The 27,007-nt window shown below is 38.9% G+C and overlaps 2 protein-coding genes across 7 annotated transcripts in view; one reads left to right on the top strand and one right to left on the bottom strand.

Moving 5' to 3' along the window:
* LOC111868347 (histone H4 transcription factor) lies at positions 1–19,899 on the top strand. Of its 3 annotated transcripts, none has more exons than XM_023858912.2 (9): positions 1–165; positions 5,997–6,426; positions 8,468–8,607; positions 9,259–9,442; positions 11,578–11,736; positions 11,896–12,064; positions 13,706–13,835; positions 15,060–15,193; positions 18,075–19,899. In XM_023858912.2, the coding sequence occupies exons 1-9, from the start codon at positions 151–153 to the stop codon at positions 18,340–18,342; spliced, it is 1,629 nt and encodes a 542-aa protein (XP_023714680.1). In that variant the 5' UTR covers positions 1–150; the 3' UTR covers positions 18,343–19,899. The 3 variants fall into 3 exon arrangements, with proteins under 3 accessions (XP_023714680.1, XP_023714682.1, XP_023714681.1); XM_023858914.2 differs by having other exon boundaries at positions 1–109; XM_023858913.2 differs by lacking the exon at positions 1–165 and adding an exon at positions 1,173–1,209.
* LOC111868350 (flavin reductase (NADPH)) overlaps positions 17,639–27,007 on the bottom strand; it is a 21,463-nt gene continuing 12,094 nt past the window's right edge. Inside the window, exons 5-6 of one of the 4 annotated variants that reach the window (XM_023858919.2) lie at positions 25,600–25,758; positions 17,639–17,841 (exon numbers count right to left, since the gene is read on the bottom strand). In XM_023858919.2, coding sequence (XP_023714687.1) covers positions 25,613–25,758 — 146 coding nt within the window. In that variant the 3' untranslated portion in view covers positions 17,639–17,841; positions 25,600–25,612. Of the gene's footprint in view, positions 17,842–19,700; positions 20,479–23,043; positions 23,548–25,599; positions 25,759–27,007 lie in introns of those variants that run through there. The other 3 variants (XM_023858917.2, XM_023858918.2, XM_023858920.2) reach the window with 3 other exon arrangements.

Consider the following 27,007-nt stretch of genomic DNA (forward strand, 5'->3'; position numbering starts at 1 on the left):
CTTTCACATTTCCTGACTATAAGACTTTGCTTCGACTCAGATTTCCTGGCACTATCTGGAATACGATCGTTTGGACGTTTTCTGTGACTTTATATATTCGGATTTCAAGGTAAAATTCACAAGAGCGTCATTTCCTTGCAAAGTAAGAACATGTTGAACAATCAGGTATGTAGTTGCTTACAAATAAATAACATTCTTTAGTTATATTACCAACAGTTTTAGAGGCTTTTCAAAGTTTGTACCAGTTGTCTTTCACATATGAAATAACCACAAACACGAAATTGTCGTAATTGTAGGTTATCATAGTAAAAGGAAATTAATATAAAATCTTTCTTATGATTTAAATCTTGATATATACTTCAGCCTATAGGTTCAAGGGTCTTCCAGAAAGTAATGCAACATATTTATCTTCCCGGCCAAATTTTGTTCACTAAAAATATTAATTTGCGTGCTGCAGTTTTTAAGTGTCCCGGGTTTATCCACGTAGTTACAAGGTTTCCTGCTAGATTGTGGACAAGTAGTGAAAGCTTCAAAATGGCTAATGTCAGTGTGGCTGGTAGGAGCGGAAAACTTTAATGGATGGTTTATTTTTCATATGTACATTCCATTATGTCGCATGGAATAATATTGTGGGGCAATTCGACTCATAGTAATTTAATTTTAAAAATCCAAATAGTGAGAATTATTATGAAGGCAAGAAATAAGGACTCTTGCCGTCCATTGTTCAGGCAGTTAAATATTCTGCCCTTGTATTCTCAATATATGTTTCCTGTATCCATTTTTGTTGTTAAGAATTTAGATATATTTAAATTTAATTCTGCTGTACACAGCATCAAGACCAGACAAGGTCTTGACTTACATTTTCCAAGTAATAAATTAGCTAAAGTGCAGAAGGGTGTATATTATTCAGGAATTAAGATATTCAGTAATTTACTACAAGGCATCAGGAATATATTAAATGATATTACTAAATTCAAACGGGCTCTAAAAGTACCTCCATCAGGATAGGCAGGCGGCACAAAATCTGCCCCGTACAAGAAGGACGATAGGAGTATGGACACGAACCTATGTGGTTAAAAAAAGTAACTATTGACAATAAAGGTTTTCTAAATAACATGTAGAAACTTTTAAAAACCTTAAAACACCAGGAAGCTGCTGTGATTGTGAAACGTTCGACTTTATGCATACTGTGCATTATAGGATATAAGTGTATGTATTTTAAATCAAAACACCTATTGTGATGGTAGTTTCCAGTTTGTAATAATGTTCCATCTGAAGATGGCCTGTAAGGTCCGAAACATGTAAGGGAGATAAGTTTTAACATAGTAAAAATGTTCATGTCACATTGGATGGAGTGGTTTTGTATTTACATTTTAATCAACCTAACTACTTTCATGGGTATCCCAAACTCTATTAGAATATTGTACAGTACTTCCCTCCTAACTGAATCATAGGCTTTCTTGAAGTCTACGAATAGCTGATGTACTGTCTCATGGTACTCCCATTTTTTCTCCAATATCTGACGAATTGAAAAGATCTGATCTGTAGTTGATCTGTTACGTCAAAACCCACATTCATGGTCCACAATAATTTCATCTCTGTATGGATTTAACCTTGAAAGAAGAATATTGGACAAAATTGTATATGAAATAAATGATATAATGATATAAACTCCGTCCCAAGTGCAAACAATATATTATGTGTCCTTGATCTTGCTCCTTTACACTACATGTTTCAGCCTCAGACGGCCATCATCAGGTGTATAACACTCACGTTGCTGTCACACTGCACCCAGCCAAAAATTTAACATTTAAAAACACTTTCCTTATTATTATCAACATCTACTTCGTAGATATCTGTGGGGTTTGTAGATTATTTTACACACGTTAATTTTGACTTTCCTGTAGTAGCACTATAAAATCTTTAGTTCTAATTATAAAATCCTTTAACATTTTTCTCTAAATTTTAAAATTTAAAATTGTTAGGGTTACTCGCCTTATGTCTAAAGTGCTGCAGCGGCTAGTTCTTGTTTCCACACTGTATAGGTGTTATCCTGTGTAGTCTTCCTATCTATCGTATAGAGTGCAACAGGATGCTTAAATATAATATTGTATATGAAGTTGATAGCAGTGATATCCCCTGATAATTACTACAGTCAGTTTTATCACCCTTCTTGTGAACTGGTACACTAATAGACTCCTTCCACTGATCAGGCAAGCTTTCCTTATGCCAAATAGAAGTAATTAGATTGTGGACCTTAGAATGTAATATTTCACCTCCTGCTTGAAGAAGTTTTCCTGGAATTTGATCACTACCTGGTGATTTATACCGTTTCAGTTTTGCAATAGCACTTTCAACCTCAAAAGGGCTAGGATCAGGTACGAACGGCTCAGCTGTATGAATTTCTGTCTGCCTAACATCACTGACCCTGTGTACATTCAGTAACTGAATGAAGTAGTTCCTCNTCGCTTGGATCATGTAATCATTGCAATTTGTCCTGCTTTCTTTGATCTAATAATTTGAGCACCCTTCATCGAACCATGGCTTATGCTTCTTCGGTTCATAATAACATAGACTCTCTTTGGCAGACATTTTGATATTCTCTCTAATAGTTTCACAAGCTTTATTAACATCCACCTCAGTGTCCAAGTTTTCCAAAGCTGCAAACCTATTTGAGATTTCAACACAATACTGCTCTTTACCCTCTACCTCATTTAATTTCTTGAAATTGAACCTCTCCATTTGAACTCTGTGTGTTGTTTGTCTGCTCACTGCCAGTCTTTTCCTAACCTTTGCCACCACCAGGTAGTGGTCGGTATCACAATCTGCTGCCCTGAATGATCAGACATCAAGTATATTTGAGTGCCGTCTCCTATCTATCAAAATATCAAAATTTGTATTTTATTGTGTATCTTCACATCAGGAGATGTCCAAGTAAATTTATGGATGTTACGATGTGAGAACATTGTACTTTTGACAGTAAGATTTTCTGATGTGGCAAAGTTTACAACTCTAACTCCATTATCATTACTGATTTCATGCAAACTCTCATTCACAATTGTTGGTTTGAAAATGTCTTCCCTCCCTACTTTGGCATTGAAATCCCCTAACAAAATTTTCATAGGGTACTTCGGGAATTTATCAAATACATGTTCTAGTTCTTCATAGAGTCTATCCTTTATGTCATCAATCTTATCTTCTGTTGGGGCGTGAACATTCATGACAATGTTATCACACCAGCGACCTTTTAGTATTATATATGATATCCTATCACTAACGAATTCTACCCTGTCCATGATTTATGCTAACCGTCTTGCGGTGCATACGATTTTTCACCTTACTCTTCTCTTTTGCACTACATGTTTCAGCACAAATGTGCCATCTTCAGGTGCATTTTCTCTATGCACGTCTAACTACTGCATTGCATGCCCTGATGTCTTCATATTAAAATGACTAAAATATATATTCATCATATATAATAATAGATTTTAAATATTAAAACTTTTCAGAATTCGTCATCCTTACGTCGTATCTCAACACGCAAATCACGCCAATCCTCCTCTGTCGGAGCATTCTTCCTACATTCGTGTGTATTGTGCTCTTTGTTGTGTCTTGCTCCTGTGACTGCATGCGTTACAACGCACATTAGTGCTGAAACATGTAGTGCAAAAGAGAAGAGTAAGGTGAAAAAGTGTATGCACTGTAAGACGGTTAGCATAAAACATGGACATGAGTCAGTGCAACAGGGCGCTAAAATATAACAGAATTCTACCCTCTTAACTGCTGATACGATTCTCTTATGAAAAAACCTGTACCTAATTCATGATTTTCATTCCCTTTTCCATAAAAAATGTATATTCTCCTGCTGGTGCGATGCCACCTCTATCCCATCTGACCTCCTGTACTCCTGCTAAATCTAACTTATATTTTAAGACTTCTGTCACTGCCCTGAGTGAACCTGCCCTATACAAACTTTGTACATTCCAAGTGTCAAATCTCATATCCATTTTCATCAGCTAAGTTCGTTTATCCAAAGAATCCATCCAGGTCCGAGGCTTTGTGTTCATTTTCGTAACATAATGATTTTTTACGGTGAGGAGTTGTTATCCCCACGCCCAACCCCCAAGCTGGAGGGCCACGCCTTGTTAGCTGTCAGTGACTGGTTATTCAATATATTCGCAGTTTCCCTCCAAAACTGGAGGGTGTCTCCTCCATCCGCAACCTGAGGACGTGCTATGTCGTGGTGACAGGGGTCCACCTAACATGGCCTGTAATTGGATCTACTTGAATAAGAATAAATTATTACTATTATTATTATGAATGTAAAGAAGCGATTACGGAGGGTTCGTTCTCATAAATATGTGACAAAAGTGGTTGTGTCACCGTGACAGTGCGAGACCATCTGGTGCTTCATCCGTCTTACAACCCGAATCTAACTCCATCCACTACCATCTTTTGGTCTCTTGAAAGATGCAATCTGCAGAAGGAAGTTTCAGGATGATGAGGAATTCTTATCCGTAGTAAAGATCTGGTTGCGACAGATCTGCAGAGTGGTACCATGATGGCATGCAGACTCGCAGTTAGGTCGCATAAGGCAATGGATTTAGAAGGAGAGTATGTTGAAAAATATATTCAGCCAAAGATTCACGTAGCATTGTCAGATATTTGAAGTTTTAATAAGGTAAACTGTGAATGAGAAAAAAGAAATTGCTACATTACATTCTGGGGAACCAACTTGTATTTCTGAAAAGTGGGAACTTAACCTGTCATACATATAGCAGTCTGTTGTGGGCTGTGAGTAAGTCTTGCTTTATAGCTGTCACAACTACAAGGTCTTGGACAACGAAGAGTATTTTAGAGACTCAAATATTCGTTTATGGTATTAGATATATACAGGAAATGTTTTTGGATTCCTCCTTCATGAGATTGAATGAAACTGATCTCTAAAGCTTATTTTTGTCTTTCACAAGATAATTTGTTGCCTATTTAGGGTCTAAAAATTTCATGGTTTAACAAAGCTGTAAGTTATAGAAAAACTTTCTTCATTACAGAGTTCATTCACATTGAAATTAGCCTCAGTTAAGACCTGCTGATAGGCCAAGTCTTAGGTCCCTTATAGAAAAGTAACTTTACTTAATTTATGTGATTTTAAGTTTCAACAGGTTATAACATATACTATGTGTCCATGATATATCCTAAATTTAAATGTAAATATTTCATTTGTAATGCCATTTAATTATAAAATCGATCCATTTTATCAAGACAATTTAATGAAGATGGATATATATATTCATGGACCATGTGGTGGTGGTGGTCTAGATATATAATGAAACAATGTGCAACTTTTTTAATACCAGCTTCATTAATTAACTGTTGTGTTGACACCACCGTAGTACCATTAGTTCTTGTGTTATGTGTTGTCATAGCTGCAATGTGTGTTTTCTGATGTTTTTGGTTCTGTCCGCAGTAGTGGCTAGTGCGTGTAGTGTGTGTTGGAGCACATTTCTTTAAATTATCTTAACAAGAATGCATCTTTGTTAAAAAAGAACCTTTATGCTTAAGACATGTTGTACCACAAAATATTGAATACAGTGTAGCAATTTGTGCAGCCCATCATATACCTGGTGATGTGCCCATGTGGCTGAAAAATGTAAGTACCCATGAAACATGGACTAAGTGGCGATCTAAAGTTGCACCAGGACAGGTTTCCTCTAAATAGTTTGGTTTTCCCTGCCAGTTCTCATTCCACCAAATGCTTCATCTGCCTCTCTCATCTGGGGCTGGTACAGTGGCCCAGTTAGTGGCGGACATACCAAGTGGACTCAGTCTCATTCCATCTCACCCCATGAAAAGGAAAGTGGTGGTTTAAAAAGCAGACTTTGAAAATGATGCATATACACAAATGTGTTATATGTAAATATCAGGTGCTCAACTAATGTAACAGGATGCTCAGATTCTGTATTATCCCAGAATAGTGACTGGCTGTTGTATTGCAGGTTTTCAGAGTGAGCAGTATGGCCAGCATATCGTCGTTCAATGACCTGTTTGGAACTGATCCGTTCCTGTTTGGTGACGAAGACCCACTAGCGAATGGTCTGGAAAACTCTGCTGACTATGTGGACAGTCAGTCATCTCACATGGATGTGAATAATGGGGTTTGTAGTGCACCAGAGGAAATGAAGCAGTCACCAGTATATGAAGAGTTGTGTGACTTCACAGTTGCGAGTGATTGTTCAGACAGCACCCTACCACCTGCCTGTGTAGAGAAGAAGCATAAGGGCAAGATAAAGCTGAAGGACGAGCAGCTAGATCTGCAGTGTGGATGGCGGGACTGTGATCACCGCACCAGCAATCTTGACCAATTTGTGCGCCACGTCAGCTTCCACTTACCGCACCTAGAGGTCAAACTGAAGAATGATCAGGAAGGTACTGGTTCTGTTGTGTTCCTTAGGATCTTCCCTGCTTCCAGCAGTACATGACAATGTCACATGTGCAGTCATATGCTTGCTCATATCAACTTCTGTTCCCTGTTGAAATATTTTAGAAGTATTTAGTGGTTTGAGAATAGTAGCAGAAAATGTGGAAAATAATGGAGTAAATATTAAGGCTTTGCATGCCATGAGGCAATTCAAATGATTAAAATTGCCACAATCAAACAGATAGGCTCAATATTAATCACTCGGTACAGCATTTCTTGTAATAGATGGGATCAGATGTCCTGTACTCATGTTTAGAGGAAAGAATAGGCCATGTTGGTGTCTGAATCTGTGTTACTTTGAAGGTGATATGAGGTTTTCTGTGCAACAGCATTTACCCGCAGGCACCCTTTGCTTTTCTAGCAGGGAGTTCTGTGGCAGGGCTTGGCACCCAGAGGTTTAGGGACCTGAGGGAGGTATTCATGGCTTCATCAGAATATCAGCTGAAGGGACTTGAGGCCAATACCAATAACATTCACCATGCAAACGGTTCTCTATAGAACTTGCACCAGAGAGCTCAGAGGTTATTTTTAAAGTAGGCTAGGAATTCCATTAGTAAATGCTCTGTGTTGCATATCTCAGAGCAGAATGGTTGCACTCTTGTTACTTTCTGTAGTTGTCAGGGGAACACATCATTAAATTACAAGAACAAGGGTCATTGCAAGCAGCAGATTCACTGCATGATAGAAGTAACTTAGAGAGAAACTAGATCACTTGCTGCTGTTTTATATGGCAACAAGAATGTTACATGCGAGCATAGTTGAATGTTCAGTATCTGCATGAGGTGACAGTATACATGAAAACAAAACAAATTAACCTGAAAATAATTTGGTTCCCTTGAGGACAGTAATAAAATAAAACTGGGTGTTTGTAAGGGGATTGCATTAAGGTGGTTTAGTAAGTGTATTTTAATGTTATAGTGAGAAACCTTCAGATTCTATAGTGTTGAGAGTTTTGGCAGAGCTGGTTCTTGTTGCTGCGAAGGCCCTAGTCTGATCAAAATCACTTTGGTTCATATAATCAGAGCCTGTTTAGCTAACATGTCATTTTGGTATGTCTGCTCTGCCCTGATCTCATAAGTTGTTTTTTTTTTTTTTGTGAAGTTTTAAAGCCAAAATTTTGCATGTAGTTTTCCTGTTTGTATTTTACACGCATCAACTCCCTCAACGTCTTTCACTGAATCACTGTAACTGAGGTAGGTGGAGAGATCAGTGACGCTCTTCTGCAGTTTTCTCAGTTCTTTTGATTCATCTGCCTTGGCATCAAGTACTTTACAGAATACTTTGTTTTAAGATAACTTATATTATTCCCTCATAGTAGGGACCTTCTTATATTTGCTATTGTTACCCGAGTTCGCTTGCAGGCTAAAACCACGGAGTTTGTTAGCTCTACCCTGCTTTCTCAGTGTAATGACCTTTGTTGCCCAATATTAATTTTTTTCATATTTATCTGAAATGAGTTTTGCTAGAAATAGGTAATCCTGTTTTTTGTAAAGAGGGCAGATGGATGGAAGCTTGGAAGGAAAGGATGATAAATGCTATTTTTATGCTTATATATTAAAAGTCTCAAGAAACATAAATTGGATTGCAAGTAAGCCTGGTGAAACTACAGACATTTGAAGGGTTTCAGTTTGTGTACAGGCATTATGACTTTGTGATGCATTGTTCAGGTAAGTTATGTATTTCCATTTCTTCACATGAAGCTATGTTTTTGCCTGAGGTTGACACCAAGATGAGAGAGCCTGTTTCAGAACAGTTACAAATATTGGTTCTGCACTTATGTGTAACATACCAGGATGGCCTGCAGTATTGCACTGTATGTTGCACTGCATTTATCATAAGAAGAGTAATCTGCTAACATCAGACATGCCACAGGAATTTAGAAATAACAGAACTGTGGCTCTATGAGAAACATTTGATGGTTAATAGCTATAATCATTACACTCTTGTATTAAGTTTTGAGATACTGAAGACAGATAATTTGTGTTGCAGGTGTATATGTCTGTTTGTGGGAGCAGTGTGGTTTTGAATGTGCAGACTCCAATGAGATAACAAGACACGTCAATTTCCATTCATATCATACCAAATTAAAGTGCATTGGGTCAAATATTTTGGCTCGTTCAGGACTACCAGTAAGTGATGAGCATTCAGCACATGCATTCTTCAGCCTCTTATAAACATAATTCTCACTAATGTGTTGAGAGAGTGCTTATTTATTTGAATTATTGTGTTTCTGGTTGTTATCCATTGTCCTGTTTCTGTTTAAAATGCAACATTTCAGAGACTGGATTCTGACCACTAAGATAAGGAATAGCTCTCTTGATTGGACCCAGCTGAGTTAGTTCCACCTGAAAATGGAGACTGAATCCAGTTTCTGAAATGCTGGTGCTTCAAATAAAACAGGATGATGGATAATGTCCATAAACAGAATAATTGTATTAATATACCATTGTCACAAAGTTTTAGAGCTTATTTATTTGTCCAAATCAAATGCCTTAATTTGTGGATTTAGTTTCCTTTACGTCCCCTGCATCCTTGAGGCACATTTTGCTCTTCATTCATGACAGACCTACATTTAGTCATATGAAGTCCAAATCTGGGTGTGAAGTTACACAACTCCCAGAAACAGAGAGTAAAGTAATGGTCATGAATTCCATGTGACCCAGAACGAAGAATGACTGTGTTGATGAGGACAGCAGAAATTTCCCCAACTGACTGGAGAACTGAACTGTTGATCTTATGAATTTTCCTGATGTAATATAGAAAGTGATGTTGTGTTACAGATTTGCACATTGCAAGTTGCTGGGAAGAAAGTGGTGCCAGACTTGCCACATGCATTTGAATGCTGCTGGCAAACCTGCGAGGAAACATTCAGCAGTCCACAGTTCTACTTCAACCATGTTGACATGCATGTCTATTGCAACCCACGTGGTAGAAAAGTGAAAGGTGTTCCATGCCAGTGGCGTGGTGAGTTCTAATTTCCACATCATGAATTCTCACCACAATTTATGTTAGCTCGATGCCACTTATGCATGCATGGCTCTTGCTGTAGCCAGGAGGATTGCAGTCACCTGTTTTTGCATGTCACAGCAGATTTGGAACATTATCATGCATATATATCTTCACAGTTTTAGGTATCTGAAGGCTGTAGTTAAAGTGCTGATGTTAGATATAATTACAGAAAGAGTTATCTGAAGTAGTTAAAATTCAAAGGAGAAAGATATTGCATATACTTCTTCCTTTATGCATGCCCCCGCAGATGTCATGTATCACAAAATGTGTGCGATAATTATGCTAACTGGAGCAACACAAACATGAAAAATAATTAAACGAACAAAAATAATGTTATCTAACACAAGGTAACCAAACAAATTCAGGTATGACGGTGAAATGTAAAATATGCCCAATATTTGGTTTACTTTTGCTGTGAATAATATAAGAACATCAGATTATTATGGGAATGAAAGGGGAATAAGTGACTGATCACAATATGTGATATATATGCACTTGGTATTCATCCCTCAGGGAGCACAAGCCTCTTTACAGGTCAGAGTACTGAAAATATGAATGCCTTACACATTATGTTAGTTTAAGTCCTTTAATGACAACTAAAAGGTATAAAAGTCCATGGGGCAGTGGCTAACGTGAGGATACTTAGGATCTAATTCTTCACTAATGATTTATGATTTGATGGCAATTACAAATCCTTGCGTTTCTGTTGTCAGTGTCCTTTGATGTAGTTGATCCCACCCACGAAATACAAGTGTATTCAGTTTCTGCGTCAGTGAATTTAGTAATTAGTGAACTTCGTAAGCAAAGACTTCATGCAGTGATGAGGTTAAGCTGTTTTAGACCATTCGTTGGGGCCCTCAAATTCAGATTATATTACCTAAAGGTGCATCCACATTGCTCGTGTTCATGTGACTCACTGTGCTCGCGAGTAATGTGGACAATATGACAAGTCACGAGACAAGCATATTTTAAAATTTTAATTTAAAAACTATAGTCAATAAATTAAAATACGACTATAGCCTATACACACTACGAGTAAATATATGGATCCTCACTCGCCAAAGCCTGGTGAGCAACTGAAGTAGTGTGGGCGAAGATTTATGAGCACAAGTAAAAGCCAGATGAGTCTCCCGATGAGCACAAGCACGAGTAATGTGGACATGCCTTAAGATTCATCATGCATTGCTATTGCATCCAGGAAGCTGCGACAAATGAGTCCACGCGATGCTGTCTTTTTCTGAAAAGTTCAAGAACTGCTGTCAGACAGTCCTCAAAAACAGTTGGGGGAGGGAATCGCTGTACAGTGCTGGACTTGGAAGTTTTATGTTGAAAAAATTCTGGGAGTACATTTGTAAAGGTTGAAGCGTCTGCTTAAGCATCAAAGAGTACAGTGAAGTATAAAGTAGACCCTTGAATTAAACAGACTTGGGTATAAATGCATTTAATTAAAATATCATTTTGTTTGTCATCAAGAAAAATCATTTCATCCTTCACTGTTGTTGGTTGACCCATAAGAGTTATTAACATACTCATTTCTGAATTTCATTTATCTGAGTAAGGTGTCATGTGGTCTTATTCCATCCTTCTAAGCAAAGGCATGGAAATTAGCTTGAATTCAGCAATGATTGCTTGCTTATATGCTAGTGAATTTTAATGAACTTCTCAATCATACATGCAAAATAATGTTAAAAAATTAAGATAGCTTTCACATGCCCAAACAAAAAAACATGTGCAGTGAAACAGTGTGACAAAGTTGGTTGGCTGTGTGCAGCTGAAACATATCATGAAGATATATATGATAAAAGAAGAAATGTTGCATCTGATACAGTAATTACATACGTACAGATCTAATAATATTAATGCAACAGGATGCTCAAGTACAACATTCCTTCATATATTTCTCTTTAGTGTATGTAATCACTCTTTCATCTCATTTGATATAAAATGATTTCTCCATTTCATCAGGTATCAGTAAATTACTATCACACAATTAAAGTACAGTGTCATATTCACAAGGAAATTTAGATATCGCTGAACATGTGTGCAGAGATTAACTCTGATACTGAAGTGTAAGCTTTTTCATGTTACAGGGTGCATGTCGAAGTCTACCTACCAATCGGTATACAAGCTGGCAGACCACATTAGAATCCATACAAAAGAGAAACTTGTGGGTTGTCCAGTATGTGGTGGGCTCTTTGCAAACAGAACAAAGTTCTCTTACCACTGCAAGCATCAGGTTCCCTTAGAATGTAAGTTATAGACCTTTGTGCACACACACACTTGACAGTGAAAGTTTAAATCTAAGATAATGTTTTAGAACAGATGTATGTTTGCTTAAGTTTGGAACTGCACGATATATTTTACCATGTGCAGCAGTATTCACTATATGATGGCGTGATCTGTTGCAGTGCAAGGTCCGTCTGGGGAACTGGTGCAGAAACAGATAATTAAGGCACAGAACCGCCACAAATGCCCCTTCTGTGGCCAGTCTTTCTCGTGTCCATCAAACCTTTGCGTGCACATTCGGTACAGGCACCTGGATAGCAGGCCGTTCAGATGCAGCTTTTGTGTATATAGGTGAGTAGAACCCTCATTCTTCTCACATTGAGCTAGTTGGCTCAGACGGCAGTATTTCTGACTCTCATTCAAGAGGTGCTTGGTTCTAATCTCAGCTAGAACACCAGCTTTCTGGTTGTCTTTTTCATGGTTTTCGTGGACCCTCCAGGCAAATGCTGGGAAGGTACCTCAAATTAGGCCATTACAACTTCGTTGCAAATCATTTCCACTTCATTATTCAGTTATCATTCTACTATTTGACAGCACACAGTCTGAGATTTTTATAGCATTATTAACTAAACCATAAGTAAATAATTCAACTGTGCAAAATCCATCTGACTAATATTTCTTGAACCTTATCTGGTATATTGGCCATCCCAATTGTGGTTGGTGTCTCTCCAGATGAATAATGAAATCTTTTCAGATACTCATTAACGATTTTCAATTCAGCATTTATGGTCATCTGCACATCTCATCTGATAGGCAGTCAAAACAGTGTTAAATAACCCAAAATCACTTGTGACTGGCCCTCAAAGTAGCATATCACTTTGAGGAAGACATTTGTTTTGTACTATTGATGTGATAGCAAGGAGCACACAAGCAGCACATTAACTTTGTCTGTGAACTAATGACTTTCTCAGTGAAGCAAACTGTGTGCCTCTTGTCACTGCAAGTCATTTCTGCTCACATCTTGACTCTACAGAGCCATTTGTGACATTCCTGCTTAAAGTGTGCTTTTATGAAGAAATTAAATTTTATAAAACTTCTCAAAAAGACTCATGGAATCTGAACAAAATTTAATAGTCAGAAATACTTAATGTAATTTGATTTCAGATTATATTGTAACGTGTTTTGTTACTGAAGACACCGTAGAGATTGTTAATTGGTTTATTCAGCAACCTACAAATCTCGGCTACAATTATTTATAACACAGTTGCGGGGTTTCACACTTTATAACCCTATTCGCAATGTTCAGTTCACTCTGTTGTTACTGAAGACGCCGCTCGGATTGTTAACTGGTTTATTCAACAACCTACAAATCTCAGCTACAATTAATTATAACAACGTTGCGGGGTTTCACACTTTATAACCCTATTCGCAATATTCAATTCACTCTATTGTCAGTAGTCTACACGTTTCACAGTACGGGAGGTATATAAGTGTCACTGTGTTACACACTCTCAATTAATCCTCAGTTATCACAAACTGTCACTGATTATCACACTAACTGTCTCCGGGGACGGCTACTCGTTCACTAACTCTGACGGCTATGCAGTTCCCTTATATAGCCGCAGTGTTTGCCTGTTGCGTAATGAGTGCCTTGTCACAGTAGGAATCGGTGCCACGTCGCCATGTTTGTGTATAGCCTAGCAACGCTGTTACCTCACGCCGTCTTACGTCACCGTGGGGAGAGTGGCGGGGTGATGACTCGCCTGTTACTCGCCTATTACCATAGTAACGAGAGCGCTACGTTACCGCCACGTGCCGCTGGGGAGGTAGGGGACCTCCGTTGCGCAACATGTCACAATATCTTTAGCACATATTTGATTTAATGAATATTTATTGTGATACTTATAGAAGTTAACTGGCACTCTGGTTGCTGGAAGAGATCTGAAAATGAAAGTTAACAGAGTAATTTGTTTGATGTATATTTTGTTTCAGAGCCAAGACACACTGGGACATGAAGCGGCACTTGAACAAACACTGCCCTAACCCACTTTACCACTGTGTGGAGGAACAGTGCAATTTCTCATGTCGCAGCGCTTATGGGCTTCGCAGGCATTATGAGAAGGTATGTTAACTTGCATGTTATTTCATTGTATGAAGAAACTTTGGAGCTGAACTCCTCACCAGAAATTGAAATTTATCTTCATAAAGCCTTTTGTTTTGTCTTTGTTGATGTTTGCTAGTTTTGTTGCATTGACATTGAGCATCAGTATTCTGATTGGTAGGAATGCTTGCAGTTCGAGGAGACTGTCATTCCAAAACTGAACTATTCTGTTGAAACTGTGTCTGTCAGTCTGCCATGCCATAATAGTTTCTGTTTTGGAAAATAGAAAACAGGCTTCAGTCACAGCTTTGTATCTAGTCACTTTTTTTGCCAGCTTGATAACTGGTGCTGCACATCCTCATGGTATTCATGTGCTTTCTATTTGAATCTCCATGAAATAGTCCATTCACTTCAAATTTCATATATAACAGGCTTCCTGTTTCATGGTGAAATGATGTGGGGAGAGGGATTTCTTGTTCCACCCTCTAGGACACCATTATCATTGTTGTATGTAAATTACACCACTCATGGCAAAGTGTGCTATCAAATCATTGAACCAGGATCAGTGAAGCAAACACTGCATCAGGATTGTACGTACTTAATGCTGCTATTGGAACAGTGGCATGTCGCTTGAACTTGTTATGAAGAGGCTCATTTAGAGGTTAAATCGAGGAGGTTATAGTTTCTGTCCACAAAGTAGTTCACTGATACTGGAATTCTGACTTTTGTTTATTTCTGTGATTGTTGACTGGTATGAGTAATTTATTTCTGGCTTGGGGAGTGTGGGTACAATATTTGTGGGGCACGCAGTAGTGTAATTGGTTGAGGCACTATGCCACAAGCTGAAAGGTCATGGGTTCAGTTCCAGATGAGGTCATTGAATTGTTTCAATTTTCATAATCCCTCCAGCTGCAGTATGGCCCTGGGGTTGACTAAGCCCCTAACAGAAATGAGTACCACTAAGATTACTGGGGGATGAAGGGTGGATGACACGTAAGGCTCACAGCCTCACCGCCGTCTGTGAGGTGATTGTCTAGAAGATGTGGGAGCATAGACCTCTCATACCCCTATGGGCCTTTACAGTCTCTTACAGGGACAGCTTTAGCTTCTTCTTCTTCTTTTTTTTTAACAATATCTGTACTACAGAATTTATGTCATGCATATACTGTTGTGTTTCGTCATTGATCTGAAAGTTAATTTCTGCATGAAATCATAATATGTTGCTTTATGCTGTTGGTGTTTTAGCACCACCTTGGATGTGATCAGCCGCAGTACTGCTGCCACATATGTGACAGCCTGTTCCGACGTGGCTCCCTGCTCACGCACCACCTTTATATTAAGCACAGCATCTGCCAGCCGTCAGGCCAGTACAGATTCAGGTTGGTACAAATCACAAGAAGTTACTTTTGCTGTGTTAGGATAACACTGCACTATAACTTTGCCACAGAAATCACTACGCCTGTGATGCAGGTGTGAGCCCTACATTCCCACAAGAATACAGACATTACAGGAAGAATTTGTGGCACTTTCTAACTTCAGCACTTTTTTCCCCCAAGTATAATTCTACTGATGTAATGGTGATAAGTTGTGACAAATTTATGCTAATGTAGATTTTCATTATTTTACATTTATCAGATATAACGCTACAGTGTTCACATTGTTGCTGTGTTTATAATTTGTTTCCTGAAACCATTTTCATTCAAACTGCACGGATACAATTATAATCCATACGACTACACCAAATTTCTCATACCTACATACAGTGATTCAGTAGTTAATTGCCTAAGGTAAAGTTCCCTAGTGTCTAATTAATTATCACATACAGGAGGCACATGAAAGAGTGGAGATACATTCCAGGCATTCTTGGCACTAGATGGAAATGGTCAGTTTTTCTTGAAAAATTGGGTGTCATGCAAGAAACAGCATTAAATTGAATATCCCTGATGTTCCATCTAGATTCATATATATGCCACAATGATTTGGCTGTTCCTGTGCCATGCAATTATGATCCACAATTACAGACTACAGGATGATGAAAGGTACATTTACATTATCGGATCCAACTCATAACCCACCAAATTAACCAGGTGCAGCACCTGATGTAATGAACCAAACCTAGTAATGATTTTGCGTGTAATTTAAATCTGTCACAGTAACAAGAGCAGCTTTTGGGATCAGTGTTACAACAATGGAATTTTCTGCTAAAGACATGAAAGTTTCTGGATTTAGAAAAGGAAACCAAAAACTGTTGGTATTTCATGTTACTTAAGAGACTTTTAGTAGTGGTTTTACACAGTAGATTAAGGGAAAATTTGAGATTTCAACACAAACTGAAGAAAGACAATTATTTAGAGACTTGTTCAAAGTGAGCTGAATGGCAGTTTTATGCATAATAGGAACAGAGACCTTCATTACCCAGAACCCATGCTCTTGGTACAGGGGAAACTTCTTTTACATACAAAGTACAGTACCCACACATTAAGTATGGAATATTGTTTGTAAGTCAGCAGTTACAAACACGGACATTGGCGTGAAATTTAAGGCTGCATCCAAAAGATTTAAGGTAGACAGAATCTATACATAATAAGTTCTGTACAATAATACAGGGTGGGGTGCAGAAACTTCCTTTTTGTGAAGATGCATTGTGAAGGGAGGCTTGGATAGGCTTGGCGAACGCAGCAGTCACAGAAGTTTCTGTCTAATACCCCTCAGTAGGAAATATGAGGTGGATGAGTGAGCAGCGTGCGTTTGCTGTCGAAGCCTATTTTTCGAACAACCATTCCTACGTGGCGGTGCAGCGTGCATTCCGTACTCACTTTGGAATTAAGCCCAGATGTCCGGTTCCTGACCAGAAATCGATTGTTTTGTGGGTAGAGAACTTTAGGACAACCAGGAGTGTGGTGAAAAAATCATCAGGATGACAACGGACCGTTACAATGCCAGAAAATGTGGAAGCAGTTCCGACAGTCGATTTTGAGATCTCCAAGCCACTCCGCTTGCAAACATGCAGTCGCCCTAGACATATCCAGTCGTTCAATGCGCTGCATTCTTCACGAACATCTTAATTTCCATCCCTATAAGATGGTTGTTGTACAAGAATTGTCACCACGTGATTTCCAGAACCGAATAACAGCGTGCGAAACGTTATTGGAAACTTTACCCCCTGACGCACTTGTTTTCTTTTGTGATGAGGCACATTTTCACCTATCCAGATATGTCAACAAGCAGAATATGCGCTATTGGAGTAGTAACAATCCCAGAGAGCTCCATCAGAGGCCACTTCACAGTGATAAGGTGACAGTATGGTGTACGTTGTCGAGTTGGAGTTATTGGCCCTTATTTTTTTTTTAAGAAGACAATCATGCAGTTACTGTCAATTCACAGCAATATGTGGACACGATTAAAAACTTTTTCAAACCAACTGTTGAAGAAATTCATCTAGGAAATGTCTGGTTCCACAGCCCACACAGCCCGAGCTTCGATGACAGTTTTGAGGACAACGTTCCCCGGATGGCTCATCTCACTTCGAGGTGACATCCTGTGGGCAGCGCACTCATGTGATCTAACGCCATGTGACTTTTTTTATGGGGATACCTCAAAGCAGAGGTTTTTAAACATCGCCCCACAAACCTGCTTCAGCTGAAGAATGTTGTTTGGCAGGAAGTAGCCCAAATTCCAGTGCACATGTTGGAACGTGCAGAGGGGAACTTCACAAAACAGTTGCATCCGTGCATAGAGAACGGTGGTCACCACCTTCAAGATATTTTGTTTAAAACTACATGATTTAAAACTTTAAAGTATGTTCTTTCATTAGCTAAACATAAATTTTGTCTATCAGCAATAATTTTTCTTTTATTCGCCTTCAAAAAAAGGAAGTTTCTGCGCCCTACCCTGTAATAATAATAGATCTGTAGGACCAGCATCATATGAAATAACGAAGTGGGCTTTATGAGTTCTGCTCAGAACTCCTTGTTAATCAGCTGGGCTGTTAATTCCAGAGGCAGATTCATTTGATGAAAACTTCCATCTGAAAGTATGAGATTGATTATGAGATGAAAACTCCAACCACATTCCTTCAAATAAAAAATCATTTAAGTAACATAAAACTTAATAGTTTCAGACATATAAGTGTAGTGATTCCTCAGTGTTGAAAATCTTGGACCCAGTTGTTTGAAGTGTGTCTCAAAATAGTTCTGTGGTGTACTTGCTGGAACCTTGGAGGTAAAGTATTATTATTGTAACTCAGCTCAACTGTTGCAGGTACAAGCAAGATGAAGATGGCTTGTTTCGGCTTCTGACAGTGGACACCAGACCCAAGAAAGTGACCCAGAATGCCAGCCAACCATTGTGCAGCAAAGAGGATGACCCCCTGAAACAGAAAGCTGGAGGAGGCGAGGTTATCGTCTCTATGATAGAATATGATGACAAGGAGACCGTTGTGTCCAGTGAAGATACAGAAACTACCAAATTATATAGCCTGCCCCCAGGAAGTTATAAACTCCTAGAAGCTTTAAGTTTTATAGAGTGAACTGTTTATTCCCCTCTTATGGTTGTCATTCTTGTAGTTCTGTACTAGACTGTGTAATTGAATGTCATAGTAATAAAGATTTTTTTTCTTTCCATGCAGCCTTATTAATATCTCACAGTTCTTCTCTAACTTCTGAGTTATTTTTCTGTATCTGAATCAGTTCGTATTTCGCCAGATCATTTATTGTCTTATAATCTGTGCTTTATTCATGTCTTCATTTCCATAAATGTTTATCAGTATGTTAATGCCTGTGGATATTCATCAGTTTTACTGACAAATTACTCCTAATTCTCTGTATTCTGCCTCTTTGGTAAAGAAACAAGATGTTACTTTATGATTTTACAGAGTAAAAGCATGAAGAGCAGCTTGTGTTTTATACCCCTTATACACAGTATTACAGAAGTAGAGCTCAGACCCTAATGAAGACCAAATAATCCATTTCAGGTTTCTGTGTTGAGAGTGTAGGAATGTTATATTGAGATATAAAACTTTGTGAACACTGGGTGATATACATGTATACCCCGTGTGTAAAATGTGGCTTGTGTATCCCAAATTACTATTATTATTTCTAATGGCCTGTTTTTTGTACCTAGTGTGGAATATTATTACATATTACAGATGCACCAGACCCACAACAGGTGCAAGGAAAAGTAACCTATAAAAGATTTTATAAGCATTTTAAATTACTCATAAAATGCAGAATACAACCGAGTAAGAACAGAGCAGCAGTTTTCATCTACAATCTTATATACCTGATGATGGTCATTTAGGCCTAAACATGTAGTGTAAAATAAATAATAAGAAGACACAAAGCTCATTGAAATGTAAATTCAATATATGGATGGAACTGCACAGAGATGAAGTGAGAATCCTAAAATTGGAATTTATAACTATATGTTTTTTGCATCCTGAGGTTGAAATATTAATGCAACCTTGCCAATAAACACACTAAAGATATAGTTGCTTCAGTTTGTGTAACAATAAAAATAATTCCAATGAGGCATTAAACTCACACCTCAGAACTCAAATGCAGTCTGTACCAGTGAACTGTTTATCTGCATGCAGGCTGCTAAATGTTCAATGATTACATCCAGTTTCTCAGTTAAATAGTATTCTAATGCTATTTACCTACAGGAGATCAGTAGAATTTCCATGAACTAACAGTTGGAAAATTCATATACAACAATTATACAAATCTGTTTGGACTGAAAAACACTTCTGGCTTTGAAAATACAAGCAGAAACCCATGCCAGAACAAAACAATGAGGGATAGGGAAGAGCAGGTATGAAGGAAGGCAAAACAGCAAAGTCTCGTATGACAAAATATAAGGAAAATAAAACTAAAAACATCTGCCGCATATACATGATGAAGGCAACATTGTTTTCAGAGGAATTATACAGAATGGAGAACCAAAAGTATACGAACACTAATAACTATAATATACATGCTGTGGATGATTGATATGTCATCACAGAACCCTGGAAACACCTTGTTTTTTTGTGTCATTTAATGATGCTGTCAACATGTAGAAAACAGCTTCAGATGGTAGGGTGACAGATGAATTGGAAAGGATTTGGAAGGATGCACTTATGGCCTAATTCAGATACTACCCTATCATTGCCATGAGGGACTTAGGAAAACCACAACAAATTCTGGATAGCCAGTGCCCTGGCCAAGATTCAAACTGAGCACCTCCTCAATACAAGCCCAGAGTATCACCTCCAGACCAGCCTTCTTGGTCACACATTGTTCAACACAGTTTGAAAATAGGGTACTAGTCTGATAATGAAAGAGGACCAAGATATACACTGACAGGCAACCCTTTCTCATCTGAAGTCATCAAACCATTCTTATATATGGCACAGAATTATTAATTATTGCATAAAATTTTAAGAACCTGCATCACAAGGTTCATCATGCTACTACTGTAAAATATAACAATTACATTTGTTAAAGCTGCACATACACTATACGTGAATATGTTTCACACCACAACCATAGAAGAGACTCCATTTCACTGTCTATGAAGTGACTCAGTTTTGCTAAAAGAGAAGACCTGGAAGAAGCATTTCCATCCTTGGTTCCAGCGACTTTCTGAATGTTCTGCTCCACAGCATTTCCTAAAAACAATTACCCTGTTACAACAAAGATATTTCACTGATTACTCAAAGTCATGTATTTGTAAATGGGACAAAGAGCAAAGACATAGTTTATCCATGTGTAAACTTGTGCAGAGGCCTACTATACTAAATGAATAACCTGAAGGTTTAATACTAATACAAAACCTGTTCATTATTTGACACATTCCTGAGCCAGTTTCATTTATATCCCATCCTCACAAAACTATATCCCTTAGATCCACCTTAATATTATTCTCTCATCCCCTTTTCAGCCTCTTCAAGTAGCTGTTTACCATCAGTAGTCTGCATACATTTCTTACCTCCTCCATCTTATACAAGCTACATATCCATGTCACTGTGTAAAACCATTTTCAGTACCGAATGAAAAGTGCAGAATCAGGCCTTCAAAAAGTTTTGTTAAATAATAAATACCAAATGATGCATTCTATGTATCTGTAAGGAATTAAGTTTATATGGTAAAACCTCAATCTGTTGTTCTCGGATACGTCACTTTCCCAGATCAATCGTTCAATTTCTGCGGTCCCTGAACAAATCACATTTAAACCATGGAAAGAAACCCTGCACCAGTTGTCCATCGTTTTCCTGCATCTACTGGTTAGAATTTTTAGTCTCAAAGAATGTTAATCCCGGATTGATTGTTTTTAAGAACGAGCAACACGACATACGCAAATGGTAGTATGCATTGGTGGTAGTAGTAACAGCAGTTAATGTTTTTGGAGTGTGGCATAACAAGTTGCAGTTTTGGCTCTATACCATTAGCTGTGTGCTATGCAACCTTGAGCATGTGTTACCAACCAGACAATGAGCTGGAGGGAAAGGGGCTGGCGAAAGCCTGGTCAAGCTGGGTAAGCTTTCCTGCATGTTAGTGTGAATCATTTCAGTTCACGCGTCTGCCTAGCTGAGTATGCAGTTCATCACATGTTCAATCCTCTTCAGTGCTTCGTGTTTTTAACGCCATTATCTTTAAAAAAAATTTCTCCCACATGGAGTTTCCTGTGAAACAAGTTCGGACTTTAGAAGAACGACTACGTATCATAAAAGTGATGGAGAAAACCCCATCAAACAAGAGGGCTGACATAGCCAAGTGACTAGGCCTGCTACCACCTACCCTAAATTCGATTATCATGGAGGAAAGGAAGATGGGCAAGGAGCTGACCTACAGCAAGCTGCAGCTGGTACCAGCAGGCCCAAGCATCACGCATTCCTGTGGGTGGGGCCATCCTGTGGGAGAAATCCCTCAAAATACCAACAAGAATGGGGACTCAGAACTTTTCAGCTTCAAACAGATATTCTGCATCAAGCAATGCCACAGTATGCTATTTGATAAATTGATCAGGGAGAATGCTGCTGTGGACACCAATCCCGCAGACCTTTGATTCGAAAGAGTTCCAGATCTGCCAGAGGGCTACAAGTCTTGGAACAACTATACTGCAAATGAAACGGGCCTCTTTTTCAACTGCCTGCCACACTGAATGCTAGCACTGAAAGAAGAGACCTGCCATGGAGGATATAGTGCGAAGGAGCAACTCATGGTACTACTGTGCACGAACAGCGATGGCTCAAACGAATCAGTACCCAGGGTTATTGTAAAGTCCACAAAACCACAGTGTTTAAAAAACGTAAAGAAGCTACCTGTGACCTACTATGCCATCTCAAAAGTATGGATGATGTCAGAGATTTTCAGAAAATTTCTGCGTGCTTTTGATGCACCATTTGGTGCACTCCACAGGAAAACCCTCCTCTTTGTAGAGAACTGTGCTGCTCATTCTCAAGACACATCCTCTTTGAGGAATGTAACGGTGGTCTTTTACCACCCAAACTGCACTACTGTCATACAGTCTCTTGAATTGGGACTGACCAAGTGTTTCAAGCGGGCGTACAGGAAGCAGCTAGTGCAGAGGGCTGTATGTTTGATGGATACAGGGAAGGGGGCCCAACCTGTGCACCATTCACTTTACTGTTTCAGCATGGCAACAAGTGACCCAGTCCACAATCCAGAACTGTTTTGTGAAGTGCGGCCATGTGAAGAATCAAGATGGGTCAGATGTGACAGAGGTCGATGGAAGTGGTGAGGAAGACATCACGCAAGATGAAAACTGGGTTCAGCTGGGGTAAAGCACTGCTGGCATGGACTTTGACGCCTGTGTGTCTGTGGACCAGGAGCTCACGATGTGCGGTGTGCTGTGTATGGAAGAAATGTGTTGTGTGGTGGGAAGTGGAAGTTGTGTGAAGGACAGGCAACGTGATGGTGGTGATGACGATGAAGCCGAGTCGAAACCATTGCTGAGTTTTACGAAGCATCTCATGCATTTGAGTCAATGAGAGCATTCGCATATGCTCACGACATCACCAAATGAGACCATGTGAACATTGTTAACACTGAAAGGTTATTATTCAGTTTGAAAGGAAAGGTGCAATTAACAAATGAGTATTTTAAGAAGTAATGCAAACTGGACTTGCAAGTCGAAATATCATTAATGTACGTTTTTTGATTTAGTAAATACAGGGTTATTCATAAGTCCGTGAAACATTTTGAAAATTTACAATAAATAAACTACACAATGGATACCAGATTTTATTACAATGAAATAGAGATAAACTCACAAAGTTTTTTTTTCTTTTTTACATAGATCACAGATGCTCAATGTGACCATATCTGCTGATATGGCAGACATGTATGCAACAATCCATTTCGTCCCACACCTGTGTCAGCATAGCATGGTTTACCAGAGCCACACCAGCAGTGATACAGTTGTGAAGCCCCTGAGATTAGCAGCCAATGGAGGCACAAAGACAGTATACTTCGCAAACACACAGAAGAAAAAGTCACACGGGGTTAAATCTGGGGACCGGAGTTGTCACCGCATTAACGCGTCATCTTCTTGTCCTGTGTGTCCTATCCACCTTTGTGGCAAAACTTGATTGAGATACCCTCGCATGTCTTTATAGTAGTGAGCCGGACAGCCGTCTTGTTGAAGAGGTAATCATTACTGTCTTCATTCAACTGGGGCATCAGCCAGTTTTCCAACATATCCAAGTAAATCATCCCAGTGACTGTGGGGTCTGCAAAGAAAATTGGTCCATAAACATTCTTTTTCAAAATTGCACAGAAGACATTCACCTTAGGTGAGTCTTGCACATACTGTATGACTACATGGGGATTTTCAGTCCCCATATGTGCACATTGTATCAATTCACCTTTCCAGACAGATGGAAAGTTGCTTTGTTGCTAAAGACGAGCGTGTCTGAAAACTTCAAATCTCTCTTGCATTTCAGTGCAGAACTTCGCCATTCTTGCTGAGATGCTGATGCAGCTGAAGCCTGTAGGGTTTACACTTGAGTCTCTTATGGATAATTTGCCAAACTGTTGATTGCAAGATGCCAAGCTCTAAACTTGCACGTGTAGTGGACTTGCGTTGGCTGTGCTCATAAGCTTGTCTAACACGATTCAGTTTCTTCACTTGGTCCTGGACGTCCTGACTGAGGAGCTGCACACAGACAGCTTTCATCCTGGAATTTCTCATACCATTTCTTCATACTGTTGAAAACTGGTGCTGCCTTCTGGAATTCTGCTCAAAATCGTCGCTGCACAGTCACAATGGATGAGGATCTTGCATATTCCAAAATAGAAAATGACTGCTCACGTTTACTGAACACCATATTTGCTACTACTGTCTTCTAGGAGCAAACCACGGCAACTATACGCGTGGGCTTAAAAAAACTTGGAGAGATTCATTCTCTATCGGCGTAAGAATTACCATGATCCGATGCATAGTTTATTTGTTGTGAATTTTTAAAACGTTTCATGGACTTATGAATAACCTTGTACATACAGGCAAATCTGATCATTTTTATTCTTTTTTTTTTTGCTGGGACCCCGATGAAAACAATGAATGGAGTTATCACTGTATATCACATATGTAATGTTACAATATTACTTTTATTTTTATTTGGTTATACCTTTAATGTTGGTAGTCCAGTTTTATTATAGTATGAGAAGAGCAGCAATACTGAGGTTAAAGTTGCCAGTCAGCTACCCAGCTTTATATAGTACATTTCAGTGGATAAAACTTCCTAATTTCCCATGGACTCTTGGTCATGTAGCATTACTTAAGCTATTTAGATAGTGTGAGGCTGTCAGATTGATAGCTGTAGTTAAACCAGATATGGTGGAAGCAAGAAGATGGGTCATATTTTACATTGCTGTTATGTGTATTAAGATTGTGGTCTTCTGGTTTATGACACTGTGTAGTTTCATGTGTGGAGCCTATAATGTCATTTATTTAGAAAAACCAAAAAAGTTGAGAATTGCCTTTCAAGTCTTGGCTTGGACACTGGCCATCATGACTGAACTTTGTCATGGTTCTCTTCATCCCTTCAGGTGAATACAAGGCCAGTACCTTGAAAAAGGCTATGACTGCTACCTTCAACAACCTTTCCAATTCATCAGTCATTAACTGTCATACCATCTGAAGTTACACAGTCTGAGCTACTGATGTCATTAAACAAACCATAAAAAAAAGACACAGAAAACCACACTCAATGACATTAAATAAACCTAATAATCAAATCTACAATCCACGATCATTAGTTACGTTACCCCCAAACACGTGAGAAGTGTTGGAAGTGGTCGGATTTGATCGATTAGGATGAATTACTGCATTCATGATTGCATCCTGTACCTACATTGTGCATTATGGAAATTCAACAGATGACAGAACACCTGTTGGCCGGCCAAGAACAAATGATAGCTGAGACAAGGGCCTGGCAAGAAGAGATGGACACAGAAACAGAAGCCATCCAAGCAGAAACAAAAGCCATGTGAGACAGGAGGGAAGAGATGATGGCCTGACAAGGAAAGAGAGAGAGTCACATCTGAAATGTGAGGAGCCAACCTCAGTGGACATGGAACCTGAGGTGGCACATCAGGAGGTCCCCAAGGACGAAGCCGCAATGATGCTGGTCACACGACTGAGGAATTCATTTTGTGCGCCTTATACAGGGAATACACAAAAGATTAACGACTCCATAGTTCACTAACTTAATTAACCTTTATTTTATACTTTACTTATGGGAAACTAGTGTCATATAATATTTAGAGTTAAAACTACTTACAAACATTCTGTGGTTAAGCAACAGTTGCAATGCCACACAACTGGTTGTAATGTTCTGGGTCTGAAAGGCTCTCCAGCATGAAAGTAGCAAGATCACATTTAGCAATTGCCCGTCCTGGCGAGGAACCATGACTTACTGTATATTTCCCACTTGGATTATCTATTCAAAAAAGAACCACAGTTATCAACACAGCATTTCACATTACTTAATTATTGGTATCAAGCTGTACCACCTTAAGAAATTATAACTAGCACAAAAAACATATTTTTGTTAAAATTTCACACTATAACAAAAGATTTATTTTAATGGTTACCTCTGCAAGCCCAGTGTCATTTATCAGTGTGATAAAGGTAAAGTAAAACTGTCCATGTGCTTAACTAATTGAGCACTACACCAAGGCGTATGGGGGAGTGGACATACAGATCCACATTTTTTTGACCTCAGCACCAGCTGAAGGTGAGTGGTCAGCTACAAGCCCCAGGGAAAGAGCCCCCAGTTCCCATTCGATAGAAGGCTGGGTGGGCCCCAGAGTTGGTCTGGACGACGTGGAGAAGAGAAAATTCTTGACCCTACCAGGACTCAAAACTCCAAGCCCTGTCATTCAGCCTGTAGCCAGCTGCTATACTGACTGAGCTATCCTGGCTCTTTTATCAGTGTGACAGATGATAATATTCATCAGGCTTCGACTTCTTGATAGGTTCAAAGCACATGCACAATGCTCAACATATTTCGTACAAGGTGTTTCTAGTAACAAATCCTGAGCCCTGATCAATTTCAAATCATTAGCTGTGTTGATCACAAGACCTATGCTTTCCTGCCTGATGATGTCTTTATGCCTTTCACAATCATGTAAGGAGCTCATGCTTCTACCTATGTGCAAATAAGCAATGCAGCCAACACATGATTTAAAATAAATTCCTGTGGAAACTTTCTAGCTCACCTATGTATGTAAATAGATATGACTGCTGTTGTTCAATTTGAAAGATTTATGAGTATACTCTCTTTTTAAAAATTCATATGGGTGAGGTCGGAGTAAGCCTCTCTCAGTGTGCATCCTTACATCCCACAAACTGTATTTTATCAGATGCAACATAGAAAGAGAGAGCGAGACTGTGTGTGTGTGTGTGTGTGTGTGTGTGTGTAGGTTCTTCATAGTTGCCATCATCTGGGATGTGGCGCTGTGTAAAAATTGTTATCACGGTTAACACAATTTCTACACAGCACCACATCCCAGAAGATGGCTTTCTTCATAGTCACCACTGTGAAAACCTCAAATCTTAGTTAACTCAGTGTCGGATGCATGCAAAATATCTGAACTAACATGAAGCAGTGGGCCATGCCTTTATACATTTCAGCAAGCCTTCACTAATCTGGATTAACTGGGGGGAGTGGTCATCCAGATTAAGCA

This window comes from Cryptotermes secundus, unplaced genomic scaffold (assembly GCF_002891405.2).
Source record: "Cryptotermes secundus unplaced genomic scaffold, Csec_1.0 scaffold1980, whole genome shotgun sequence".
NCBI lineage: Eukaryota > Metazoa > Arthropoda > Insecta > Blattodea > Kalotermitidae > Cryptotermes > Cryptotermes secundus.

What these genes read in the sequence shown, in the direction of transcription:
- LOC111868347 (XM_023858912.2), top strand. An exon ending in ACTGAAGAATGATCAGGAAG is followed by an intron (nt 6,427 to 8,467) that starts GTACTGGTTCTG and finishes TTTGTGTTGCAG; the next exon opens with GTGTATATGTCTGTTTGTGG. An exon ending in TCAGGCCAGTACAGATTCAG is followed by an intron (nt 15,194 to 18,074) that starts GTTGGTACAAAT and finishes CAACTGTTGCAG; the next exon opens with GTACAAGCAAGATGAAGATG.